General features: G+C 37.0%; 1 protein-coding gene across 4 annotated transcripts in view; it reads left to right on the forward strand.

Moving 5' to 3' along the window:
- The window catches only part of LOC115214935 (cell wall protein DAN4), a 64,910-nt gene that overhangs the window by 35,189 nt on the left and 15,157 nt on the right, over positions 1–14,564 (forward strand). For 3 of the 4 annotated variants that reach the window (XM_036505460.1, XM_029784016.2, XM_029784018.2), the window contains 3 exons: positions 3,970–4,212; positions 7,556–7,792; positions 12,421–12,459. In XM_036505460.1, the coding sequence (XP_036361353.1) occupies positions 4,005–4,212; positions 7,556–7,792; positions 12,421–12,459 (484 nt within the window). In that variant the 5' untranslated portion in view covers positions 3,970–4,004. The remainder of the gene's footprint in view (positions 1–3,969; positions 4,213–7,555; positions 7,793–12,420; positions 12,460–14,564) is intronic. The other variant, XM_036505459.1, reaches the window with a different exon arrangement.

Here is a 14,564-nt window from a genome sequence, read left to right on the forward strand (position 1 = left end):
GAATCCCTCCAGTTTAGAATTCAATGTGAATGATTGAATTATAATCTGTTATGTTACTGACCACACCCAAAAACACAGAAATGCATCTAACATTCTCACCAGCTGCTGCTAGGCTGATATTTGTCTGTCTCTGACATGTGTGTTGCGTGTGTGTGTGTGTGTGTGTGTGCGTGTGTGTGCGTGCGTGCGCGCGCGCGCTGTGTTTTTGACCCGGTACATCCAATACAGATATTGTCTCTGGATGAATATCACACTAAAATTGCTTTCAGTGTTGTAAAAATGGTTTTAACCTAAAATTATGAATGAAGATTTCAGTTTGAACATGAATTCTTTGAAATGAATTATTTCATATCATAGAAACATGTCAGTCTCAGATAGGTTGCTACCAAAAGGGTCAATGTGACAATGGGGAAGTCTTAATGAGATTGTTACTCAAAGTTTCATGTTGTTAGTAACAGCAGTCAAATCACCATCAAAATCACTCCCAACCACCTTAAATGAAGAAAGGACACACATTTTAGGGGTATCTAGAATTAGGGTCATCGTTTGTGTTTCTGATGTGAGAGGAACAGTCATGGATTAGATGTTATCTAAATGAAAAGTGAACACAATAATGTTGTCTAAGTCTGAAATAGCTTTTATTCAACCTCAAATTCATGTGACTTCATTTCGTTTGTTAAACAACCCTTGATTTAAACACTAAATAATTTATTAATAGATATTGCAATACACATGACTGAAGCTGTTGTTTTATGTGCCAAATAGAAAAATAGGTATGTGAATGAGTATATGAATGTAGTGTATGTATGTGTGTATGTATGTATGAATGTATCTTTATATATATATATATATATATATATATATATATATATATATATATATATATATATATATATACAGTAATACCTCAGTTTTCGAACAACTCTGATCGTGAATAAATCACGCTTTATATATATATATATATATATATATATATATATAGAGAGAGAGAGAGAGAGAGAGAGAGAGAGAGATATAGATATATATATAAAGTATAATTTATTTGTGATCAGAGGCATTCGTAAACCGAGGTACTACTGCATTAAATGAATAGGAGAAAGACAGGAGATAAAAGTATGGTTTATTCGTGATCAGAATTGTTCAAAAAACCAAGGTTCTGCTGTATATCATTGCTATTATGTTAAATTGTTGTATGCCCAAATTTGGCCAAATGCGTTTTTTTATCAATATTTATTTTTGATTGCAATAACCAGTTCTTTTGGTCAAACTATCGTATCTCCAGCTGCTTCAGATGCCAAGATAACAAAAATTGTCAAAGTGTTGTACAACAGTTTTGCTATGGAATGGCGAAACTATTTTTACGTTTTCTGAAAAAGCTATGACACTTTTGCATAACAGCAACAATATATATATACATATATATATATATATATATATATAATATATATATATATATATATATATATATATATATATATATATGCATGTCTATCTATTTATCTACCATAAATCTTCGAGTATAATCCGCATTTTTTTCCAAAAATTTAAAGGTCAAAATCCCTAGTGCATACTATATACGAGGTTAAAAATGAAAATTATTTTCTAATCAATGTCCGAGTCTCTATTTGCTGTCCGGCAATGTTTATTCAAACGCATTTTGTGATGTCGGGCACGAAAATACCTTAAGCTAAGTCTGAAAGCAATGAAGTCATAAAAGAATCATCCATAACTTGCAGTAAGCAACATTTATTAAACGTTATTACTGTTATTACTGTTATTTCTTTATTTTCTGCGAACAAAATGCGCAAAAAAGCTACACGTTTGCATTATGTTATATATACAATAATAATAAAGGATGTTACCATATACAGTTTTACAAACCAAGGACGTTATATAGACCTCCTTGACTCAAGTTAGAGAAGGGGTGTATATTATACACAAGGTTTAGGTTTTTCAGAGGTACAGTCCCCTAAAAATCCCCTGCATATTATACTCAAGGGCCGACTATACTCAAGGATTTACGATATATGTATGTGGTATGTATGTATGTATTTAAGTTCACACCCACACTATACACACATTGTGACACATGCATATATAATTGTGTATGTATGTGTAAGTGTATGTGTGTGTGTGCATGTGTGTGTGCATGTATGTGTGTTTTATATGGGAAGATACATTATAGAAGTATTCAATAATTGCTCTTTAGAATGTCTGTTGAATTTGTGAGGGTCTCATACATGCACACATACACACACCTATGCAACGAACATATACACAACAAAATCTGGCCAGTTGTGATTTAACTTGGTGACTGTTTTAATTCTGAAGTTCCACCAATATCCTTTTGACCCGTCAGCCTCAATGTGGTCAACTTTAGGTGTCAGTGTTTTCCCTTTTGTTATCCCATTCCAGACTGTTCTGTCTGTCTGCCTGTCTGCATGTATGCCATTGTTCAGTTTTATTTCAAGATTTCTTGCCAATATAGAAAGAACCAGTTTCTAACCCAGATTTCACCTGCCTCAACAGGTCTTCGCAAGCAGAGTTTAGTGTCCAATGAAGGAAAAGTATGCATAAGTGGGCTGGTTACACCCCTGGAATAGGCCATGAGGTTATGGTCTCATTTGGCTTGCCGAGTCTTCTGAAGCACAGTATATTTCCAAAAGTCTTGGTCACTAGTCATTGCCTCGGTGAGGCCTAGTGTGTATGTGTGTGTGTATGTATGTATGTATGTATGCATGTATGTATGTATGCATGTATGTGTGTATGTATATATGTATGTGTGTATGTATGTGTGTATATATGTATGTATGTTTTGCTTTACGTCTATATTCTCCTGCATATAGTTGCATATCTAGACATTCTCATATATATTTAAATGATAAACTTCTAGAAAGTTTTACAGATTTTTACAGTTCCAGTGATGGATTGGATCTGTAGTCTTCAAATTAGCTTTCCGCTTTCTGGTTTTGAGAAGCCTAATTTCTCAAAATTGGTATTTAGGCAGTGTGTTACATATCTCAGGGCCCCAATAATTGCAGGTATAAACCTGAATTTGTAATCTGGATAGAGAAACTCCAGATTCCTCAATAGTTCAGCATAGGTATTCTCTTTTTCACTGGGCAACTATTTTCTACAGCTGTATTTAGTTTCTCTTCTTTATCCCAAATCATGTATGTATGTATGTATGTATGTATGTATGTATGTATGTATGTATGTATGTATGTATGTATGTATGTATGTATGTATGTATGTATGTATACATGTATGTATGTATGCATGTATGTATGTGTGTATGCATACATGCATGTATGTATGTATATGTGCATGTAAATGTGTGCAGCTTTGACTGCTGTTTCTAGTAGGATATACAACCATATAAAGACTACTGCTTTGGCTCCTGTCCTCATTAGTTTTTACTGCTTGTTACAAAACAGTTTGTATTAGAATTCCAAAAACAAAGGTGATGGTTCTATGCTGGTATTGGTGACATGATGGTGCTTGTGTCACATCAGTGCTGGGGCCACATCAGTGCTGGTGCCACATCAGTACTGGTGCCACATCAGTGCTGGTTCCATGTTAGTGCTGGTGTCATGTCAGTGTTGGTGCCACATCAATGCTGGTGCCACGTAAAAAGTACTCAGTCCAGTTTGTAAAGTGAAGGGCATTTAGCCGTAAAAACCATGCCAAAACAGACAGTCAAGCTTGGTCCACTTGAAATACAGACAACCTCCACACAGTTACTGAGTACCAGGTATTACTCAGATGAATTTGGCCAGAAAAAATCATCTGCTTCAGGTGTCACACAATGGTATCAATCCTAGAATTCCATATTTGCAAAATGAACTTCCTAACCACAAAGCTATGGTTGTGCCTACAACTTTCTATGTGTTTAATGTGTGTTATCTTACATCTGTTGTAAAATTAGCTTATCTTAAAACAATTTATCATTTCATTCTTCCTTAATAGCACCTGTTACGATTAGTTACTGTCAAAGTTCCAGCATGCTGCTGTCAATTCTGTCAGTGCTAACAGCTGTTTCAACTTGCATCATACCAGCATCTGGGCAGCAAACATGTCAGACTGAAATTCTACAGAACAGTACAGTTGATATTGACAAATATTTAAACAACGAACTTCACATTCTTGCTACATTCGCCACACTGCCCCCAGATGCTCTTTCAAATTGCATACTTCGATGTTGTAATCAAAGTAAGTAGATATTTTACTAATGCGCATGTTTTATTCTGTTGGTTTCTTTTCTTTTTTGGTGTTTTTTTGGGGGGATGGGGGCATTCTACATTTTGTCTACTACATAAGTATGATATGCAAAGAAGATCATTAGAATATTCACGTATGCACTCAATACATATGCATGTATATTGTGTATATGTGTGCATATATACATACATCTTAATGTGTGTGTGTGTGTGTGAGTGTGTGTGTGTTTGTGTTAAAAAGCATCGGAGTCTATTCATTCAAGTAAAAATTCTTCAAGGCACTCTCCCAGTGTGACTGCAATCTAATGACGGAAACAAGTAAAAAGTATATATACGGGTGGCTTGTTAGAGCTATACAAGCCATGCACAGTGATGCTGTCTGTAAGGTGAGAGTCGGCTATGAAAGCAGTGATGAATTTAGCGTACAGGTAGGGGTTCACCAGGGCTCAGTTCTCAGCCCACTCTTATTCCTCCAGGCCATAACAGATGAATTTGAAACTGGGTACCTGTGGGAACTACTATATTCTGATGACCTTGCTCTTATTACAGAATCTTTAGCAGAATTGGATAAGAAATTCCAGGTATGGAAACAAAACCTGGAATTAAAGGGCCTTAAAGTCATCCTAGTAAATACCAAAGTTGTTGTGTTGTTGTCAGTAAGAAAGAAGATAAAACTCTCTTTCCATCTGGTAAATGGACCTGTTCTGTATGTAGGAAAGGAGTTGGAAGAAATTTAATTCGCTACACCCAGAGTAATCTATGGACATATAAGAGGTGCAGTGAAATCACAGGTAGATAAAGTTGTTTTTGTATGTGGCAGATGTGCAGGAACAATAAGCATTAAGAGCACACAGGAATTAGATTTTCTCAAATACCCAGAAGGCTCTCTTGAGGTTGTGGATAGTTTCTGTTACCTCGGTAACCAAATTAGCAATGGTGGAGGATGCTCTGAAAGTGTTACTTCTAGAATAAGAATAGGGTGGAGGAAGTTCAGAGAGCTATTACCTCTGTTGGCAACAAAAGGGTTCTCTTGCAGAGTGAAAGGGAGACTGTATGATGCTTGTAGGCAAACAGCTTTACTCCATAGTAGTGAGACATGAGCGCTGAATGCTGAAGACATGCATAGACTGGAGAGAAATGAAGGCAGTTTGCTCCGTTGGATGTGCAACATCAGTGCACATGTATGACAAAGTGCACATGTACTGAGAGAAAAGTTGGGCATAAGAGGAATTAAATGAAGCATGCAAGAGAGAGGACTACATAAGTTTGGACATGTGATGCATATGAATGAGGACAGCTGCGTAAAAAGTGCCGATCACTGAATGTGGGTGGTACCCATAGAAGAGGGAGACCCAGGGAGTCGTGGGATGAAGTAGTGAGGACCACTCTCAGGATGTTGGGCCTCATGTAGGAAATGACAATGGACTGGTGATACGAGGTTCTTGAGAAGACCCACCCATGTCATCAAAACTGAGTTCTAGAAGTGCTGTGTGTCCCACCCACACTTAACAAAAAAAACTTTTCACACACCCTACCACAACAAACTAAACTATATCTCTAAATCTCTTCCCTTCCTCATATTTCCACTTCATGTACTATGCTTACCTCCCACTCCCCAATCCTGTCCTCTTGGTCTTGTCTCACTGTATCATTGCTATCCACAAGCCCCCCCCCCTCCGACCTGTATGTTCTACCCATATGTAACAAGAACAATTTTCACACACCCTACCCAAACAAACCAATCTACATCTACATTTCCTCCTTAATGCACTATCCCTACCTCCCACTTTCCAATTCTGTCATCATGTACCTGTTTCTCTGTATCATTGCTATCCTGTAGCCCTTCCACTCTATACATACCCAGGTTTTCACCACTCACCTCTGCACTTTCTAATCATGCTTCTTTCACAGTATCCCGCCACTTAGTTTATGATGTTTGAACCTCAAGTGTATGCCCTGGCCCTTGCCACCTTCTATATATCTCTCTCTCTTCTTTTACTCAACCATCCCATTTATATTCTGATCCCCATCCTTTGTGAGTATGCTTGGCACTTTGCCACCATCTCTATCCTGCTGCCTCCCTCTCTCTCTCCTTCTCCTGCTCTCCCATCATGTTAGATGACCAGGTATTTCCTTTGCTGCAGCACACCTATTCTGTCTTCATTCCTGATCTCTCTCTACAGCAAGACACCTGTGTCTGTCTCTCTCTTTCACTATAACCTTTCATCATCTTACACAAGACCACCTCCTCCAATGGCCCCTCCCCTCTCAAAACATTTTTTTTGTTTTGCAAGGTACTTGGTGACCCTGTCAGTGCAGGTGTAACTTAAAAAGCATCCAGTCCACACTGTAAAGTGGTTGGCATCTAGAAGGGTATCAAGGTGTAAAAACCTTGCCAAAGCTGACCTCACCTGTGCTTGTACCATGTAAAATGCACTCAGTCCGCTCTGCTGAGTGGTTGGTCTAAGGAAGGGCATTCCGCTGTAAAATCCTGCTGAAACAGTCGTAGAAGTCTGGTGCAGCTTTTTGCTTTTCTATGCATGCCAGCATAGAAAGCGGACGTTAAGCAATGACGATGATTATGATGATGCATGTGTGTGTGTGTGTGTGTGTGTGTGTATGCGTGTGTGTACACAGATATATATATACACATAAATATATATATTCATTATTCATAATTTAAAGGACCATGGTTTACACATTTGTGTATAATGGAATAAAATTTGAAATAAAAAAATTCTGATAGAATTTTCATGTGATAAATAGATATAATGTTAAACTTTTCGCAAATGTTCTCAAAGTATCTCAAAGAAAAACATGGTAATCACTTATTTCCAATAATAATAATTAAATAGAGATGATAGAGAAGGAGGTAAAAGAGAGAGAGAATGTGTGTGTGTGCTTTCGTCCATGCACCCATGCGTTTTTTGCAAGGAAAGAAACTGAGGCTAAGATAATGAGAGGAAAAGTTATTCAGATAGAGAAAGGGAAACACTTATTGAAATAGAGGAGATAAAAAAGATGGGAAGAGTGGGAGAAGGAAGTAAGAGGTTAAAAACTGCTATCTTGCAGTGAATGCAAAACAGTTTTCTGATTGAATCACATAGATGAACCTTCTATAATAAAGAAACTTGAAAACCACATTTTGAAAAAAATATATTATAATTGAAATTTTTAAGAATTTCAAAACAGTGTACAATTTAATAATTTTTTAATAGAAAAATTATCATTTCTAAATGATAATATTTATTATAGCATATATGTGTCATTAAATACAGAATTTGTTAAACAATTCTTACTGTTCAGTAACCAAATGTTTTGTTCTATATTTTTAGGTAACTGCTCATTGGCCATTCATAATGCCACTGATAACCATACGTGCACTCTGATTCATTGTGTATCTGAAGATGCCTGTAAACCAATTCCATCTGATGGGAGTGAAATGGTAAAAACTATTAGAAATAACATCACAACCACAGAAAGTTTATCTGAAAACCAAAGTCAGACCACTGAATCAACTTCGGATACTTCCACAACTGCATCTGGAATCGGTTTGTCAACAAGTAGCAGAGGTATTTATTCATTCATTTATACTTATATAAGGTACAGGCATGGCTAATTGACCAACTATGTGGTTTCATGTTCAGTCCCACTGCCTGGTATCTTGGACAACTCTCTTCTACTGCATCCCTAGACTGACCAGAGCTTTGTGAGAAGATTTGGCAAAGAGAAAAAGGAAAGATGCCTGTCAAATGTATATATATAAAATACAAAGTGCACAGTTATATCTTGAGATAGCTAGTAATAACAATACTCAAAATATAATACAGACTGGAGATGTAGTGCTCCAAATGAGCTATAATCTACTTCTTAATTTGAGCGGAGGCAATGCGAGTAAGAACTAAAAGAACAGGATCTCACCAACAAATTCAGGAGTACTTTTCTTATCAAAATGATCAGAGTGAGTTTTCTGAGATTCAGTACCTTCATAATCACCATTAGACTCAACTAACTCTTTCTAAATCCTCAGCGCAGTGCAGAGGATTCACACCCAAAAACTCTAAAATGTTCATATTGGAGCTTCCGGTGTGAATGACACACAGTACAGCATGCCGTTTCCAAATTTCTGGCAGAGTTAATTGCATTATGGTGATATTTTTCTCACAGATGGTGCCCAGCTGATCCTACTATACTGTGCAGTTGACAAAATCAAGAACAAGCAATGCACATGCACAAAATTAAAAATATAAAATAACGACAATTTACCCATTGCACCCTGAAAATTTTGTGTGTGTGTGTTTATGCATATGTGTGTATGTGTTTATGCACATGTGTGTGCGTGTGTGTGTGTCTTCCACACAAATAATGATGGGCAATGGCAAAATATTACCTTGTTTGGTAAGAGATGAGAGTTAGTGACAGGAAGAGCATCCAGCTGTACAAAATCCATTTCAGCAATTCTCTCTGACCCATGCAATCAGGGAAAAATAAACATTAAATGGTGACGATGGTGATTGTTTCTTTGAGATCAAGCGCTTATGTTACATATTACTAGTGTGTGGTTATGAAGTCAATTGAGCAGCCAAGTGGTTTCGGGATCAATCCCACTCCACACCACCTTTGGCAAGTATTTTCTACTATAGCCCTTGACCGACTGACACTTTGTGAGTGAATCTGATAGATGGAAATTGTGATGAAGGCTGGTGTGTATGTGTGTATATATATATATATATATATATATACTTTATATCATCATCATCCTTGCTTAACTTCTGCCTTCCATTCTGGCATGGGTATATATATAAATATATGTATGTATGTATGTATGTATGTATGTATGTATGTACTTGCACCACATAAAAAGCACCCTGTACACTCTGTGAAATGGTTGACATCAGGAAGTACATCCAGACATACAAACCATGACAAAACAGACAATTGGAGCCCGGTGCCACTCTCTAGATGGCCAGCTCCTGTCAAACAATCCGATGCATACGAGCAGAGGGAAAGCAAACATTAAATGACGATATATATATATATATCACTAAAGTGAACAAGGGCACTAATCAGCACCAGTATTGGTAGAAATGAGAGTCAAAACAACTTAATAACCAACAAAAGTATTATCTTAATGAGCTAACAAGAGAAAGAAGCTCCCTGTAATCATAGATACGACCAGATCATCAATTTTTAATACTCATCAGTGGCTCTCACCATGCTTAGAGTCAAACTCATCTCACCTTGTCAGCTTATAGGATTTCTTATTTCTTTACTACCCGTAAACTTACTGGTTTGGCAAAAGAGACCAATAGAATAAGTACTAGGCTTCCAAAGAATAAGTCCCGGGGTCGATTTGCTCGACTAAAGGTGGTGCTCCAGCATGGCCACAGTCAAATGACTGAAACAAGTAAAAGAATAAAAGAGTAAGAGTTTACAATTGTGCTAGGTAAACTCTATTGTGTTGTTATACTTGTCATCAATCATTATTCATATATTTGTGGAGTTTTTTGGCCTCCAATACACCTCAAGTCATTCGATACATGATGAAAAACCTTGATATTTGTTCTCCTGCAGCATGTATTTTAAGCAACACTAATTAATGTGCCAAGAGGTCTGTTTAGTTTTAAGACATTTGTTTAACTTCACATTTGACTACTATTTCTAGCAGAGCTTCCTTTATTTGCTTGGTCCGTCAATATTCCTGTCTTAACAAACTGTTATACTGCTGTTTAGTTATACCTTACATCCAGATGTTGCCTTAGATTAAAACACTAGATTTGATGTAAAATAAATAAGACATTGCAATCAATAGGAATTAAAACAATGTGTTTACTTTGAACAAAATCCTTAGCAATGTTGATTTAAAAAAAGAAATAATTGCATTGATTATTCTATTTGTATTAGGATAACATAGAGGGAAATATGATCGTGAGTCAGTTTTGATAATGTAGATCTAAGCAATGGTATAGTAATAGTTTGGATTGTGTTGTGTGCTAAGGCGGCGAGCTGGCAGAAACGTTAGCATGCCGGGCAAAATGCTTAGCGGGATTTCGTCTGCCACTATGTACTGAGTTCAAATTCTGCCAAGGTCAACTTTGCCTTTCATCCTTTCGGGTTCGATTAAATAAGTACCAGTTACGCACTGGGGTCGATATAATCGACTTAATCCATTTGTCTGTCCTTGTTTGTCCCTTCTGTGTTTAGCCCCTTGTGGGTAATGAAGAAATAGATGTTACATACCTTTAACTACAAGGTGTCAGAGTGAGATGAATGGGTGCAGCTGACTGGACATTCAATCAGTTTGGGCAACTGTACTTTTTAGTACTGCAGGCACACACACACACACACACACACACAGATACTAAGAGGAAGAAAGAGAGAAAGTAAAGGTGGAAGGGAGACAGTGAAAGAGGGGGAAGGAGAGAGAGAGATATATTAAAACGTCTGATGTCAAGTAGGTCAGCCTCAAATCAGCAACACCAAATATGTGGTGTCAAAATGGCTGTGCCAGAATGCCTCATGCCCTTAAAGTAGCCACCCTGTACATAAAGTAATTACCCTTCTATATCTATGAAGTGAGGCTACTATGTGGAACCACACTGCCTTTTATATTGTGTGTGTGTGTATGTGTGTGTGTGTGTGTGTGTGTGTGTGTGTGTGTGTGTGTGTGTGCATGTGTGTGTGTGTGTGTGTAAACATGCTGAGTGAAAGAATGACATGAGTGAAGTGTATCTGATAAACAAGTCAAATACATTTAATGAAGACTATATCAAGAGAAAAGGGCAATATTTCTGCCCCCTATGCAATATACCACAGTGACATCATCTCTATGACTCCATCACAAGCTGGGAAGAAAGAAGAATAAATGAAAAGGAGTTTTTAACACAAAATATTAAGGCTAATTAAATATGTCCAAGTTATCATTTCAAACTCTTGTTATTGTTGGCAGAACTGTTAGCATACTGGGCAAAGTGCTTAATGGTATTTTCTCCATTTTTACATTTAGAGTTCAAATTCTTTCAAGATCCACTTTGACTTTCATCCTTTTGGGGTCAATAAAATAAAATAAGGCATTGAGCTGGCAGAATCGTTGGCATGCTGAACAAAATGCTTTGTGGCATTTCATCTATCTTTGTGTTCTAAGTTCAAATTCCACTAAGGTCCATTTGGCTTTTCATCCTTTCAGGGTCAGTAAAATAAATACCAGTTGAGTACTGGGGTTGATGTAATCAACACACACCCTCCCTGGAAATTAATCATTTCTGCTCTAGGCACAAGGCCTTGAAAATTTTGGGGGAAGGGGGTTAGTTGTATATAGCGACCCTAATGCATAACTGGTATTTATTTCATCAACTCTGAGAAAGGATGAAAGGCAAAGTCGACCTCAATGGAATTTGAACTCAGAACATAGTGGCAGATGAAATGCCACTAAGCATTTCACCCAGTGTGCTAATAATTCTGCCATCTCACCACCTTACCCTCCCTCCCTCAAAACTGCTGGCCTTTGCCAAAATTAGAATCCAGTATTTTGTTATTGTTATTCTTAGTCAAATCATCCTATCCATGCTAGCATGGAAAGCGGACGTTAAAGGATGATGACGATGATGATGATGATATATATATATATATATACACACACACTGTGCTTGAGGAGACCTATTGAGTCAAGTACAGCAACATCAAAAAATCAAATGGAAATTGTAGTTGTGATACCTGTGCCTGTGGCACGTAAAAGAACCATCCGAGCATGGCCGATGCCAGTGCTGCCTTGACCGGCTTCCTTGCCGGTGGCACATAAAAAGTACCAACCAATCGTGGCCATTGCCAGCCTTGCCTGGCACATAAAAGGGACCCACTACACTCACATAGTGGTTGGCATTAGGAAGGGCATCCAGCTGTAGAAACACTGCCAGATCAGACTGGAGCCTGGTCTTGCTTCCCAGACCCCAGTCGAACCGTCTAACCCATGCTAGCATGGAAAATGGACGTTAAACAATGATGATGATGATGATTCTTAATACCTAATGTCCTTTTTGTCTTACATTCACATTCTCTAATGCACTGTATTTCTATTTATCTGGCTATTTTTTTTTTTTTTTGAAAATCTTGCATTTCTCTTGAAAGTTTCCATAAAAAACTACATCTGTAGAGAATGGCACCGCTAGTTCATTTGTAACAATTACTTCAAATTTCTTTGCAGGTGACCATTCCACTTCTTCACAGCAATCCACAACTCAAGGTAGGTAACAACTCTATCCCACTAACCCATTTTTAACTTTTCTAACAAGAATAAAACTGCATTCGTATTTCATTTTCATAATAACCAAATCTTTATAATAGGTTTAGTAAAACTGTCAACTTAATTAAATACAAATGATTAATTACTTATTGTAAACCTAATAGCATTTTTTCCTAGCAAGTTTGGGTACTTTTTGGTTATCTCACCCCCATTCAAAACTTGCCATTAAAAAATTGGGTTATCTCCCCATTAAAAAGTTGAGTATATGTGGAAACAAGAGATTGGATTAAAAGGGTTGGGATCCTTTTGATTACTCTTTTTACTCTTTTACTTGTTTCAGTCATTTGACTGCAGCCATGCTGGAGCACCACCTTTAGTCGAACAACCCCAGGACTTATTCTTTATAAGCCTAGTTCTTATTCTATCAGTCTTTTTTGCCGAACTGCTAAGTTACGGGGATGCAAACACACCAGCATCAATTGTCAAACGATGTTGGGGGGACAAACACAGACGCACAAACATATACACTCATATATATACATATACATGTATATGACGGGCTTCTTTCAGTTTCCATCTACCAAATCCACTCACAAAGCTTTGGTCAGCCCGAAGCTATAGTAGAAGACACTTACCCAAGGTGCCACGCAGTGGGACTGAACCCGGAACCATGTGGTTGGTGAGCAAGCTACTTACTACACAGCCACTCCTGCGCCTATACTTCAACACATTGTTGACTTTTGGCCCCCTCAATATGCATAGTATGATTTGTTATAAAAATGTTATTAGATTCAATAAGACGTTTACTCTTTTCACTTTACATATTTATTAATTTTTTGTCATTTTGTTTTTTATTTTATTGAGAGATAAACAATTTTTTAGTTAGGGAAGATAACCCAATTTTTTAATGGGGGTGAGATAACCAAAGAGTAGCCAAGTCTGTTTGCTATGCTGCACTGAGAAAACATTTATAGAATGGCTTTGCTTCTTGCAAGATGTTGCATGAACATGACTAATAATAACTAATCAACAAAATTTATTAACTTCTCAAACATATAATTTGAGACTTTGATTAACTTCAATCCTTAGTTATTTCAAGTACATACAAATTTAAATCATAAAAACATGTAATTATGCAACTAACCTCTGCTCCCTAAAATTGCTGGCCTTGAGCCAAAGTTTGAAACCGTTATTATTATTATTATTATCTTAAGACAATTTATTATGATATTGTTATCATGTCTGTAAGGGTGGCACAGGTGGTAATGCTCTGAGAAGTGATTAATTGATTAATGAGAGTTGCATTTTATCCCACTGCTGGTCTACAAGAAATATTTACTATACTTAGTTCTATAAACTATAGCTACTCTAACACATGTGCGTGTGTGGGTGGGGGTGGGGGTAAAGGATCAAGGGGTCACTAACTGACCTGCCTGAACTTAGATTTAAACAATTTACCAGAAATACTTCCAGACAAGTTGATATTGAAAGGGTTTGAGCTGTTTCTGGATTTCGTATTTCTTACTACAACTTCTTATAGTTTTAAACCCTTCCCCCAAGTTATAAACTCCATCTCTCATCCTCTGTTCAGTTTTTATTATATCTCACTTCTAAATATTGATGTTAATTTATTTAACCAATCTTTTGTCTTCAAAACTGAATCTTTCTGAAATTCTTGGATGAACTTTCCTTCTGACACAACCACTGACCTGCAGCAACGCATACTAATGATATCCAAAGTGTTTCAAGCCTCAAATCTAGGACGGTCTAAAAGAGATAAGAGATAATGGTACTGGTCTCTCTCATCCCTCACTCTCTCTCTCTCTAACTCTCTCCCTCTCTTCCTCTCTCTCGACAGACTAACATATATAACCTAACAAAATGTTATTCTTAAAATTCTATGATGGTGGTGGTAATGGTGGTGGTAATGATGATGATGATGATGATGATGATGATAATGATCGTTTCTTTTTTACTTGTTTCAGTCATTAGACTACGGCCATGCTGGTGCACCACCTTCAAGAATTATAGCTGAATGAATCAAATCTCAGTATTTTTATATTTAAAAAAATTTTTTTATCCCATGCCTGGTACTTATTTTATCA

This window comes from Octopus sinensis, linkage group LG8 (genome assembly GCF_006345805.1).
Source record: "Octopus sinensis linkage group LG8, ASM634580v1, whole genome shotgun sequence".
In the NCBI taxonomy this organism is placed as follows: domain Eukaryota; kingdom Metazoa; phylum Mollusca; class Cephalopoda; order Octopoda; family Octopodidae; genus Octopus; species Octopus sinensis.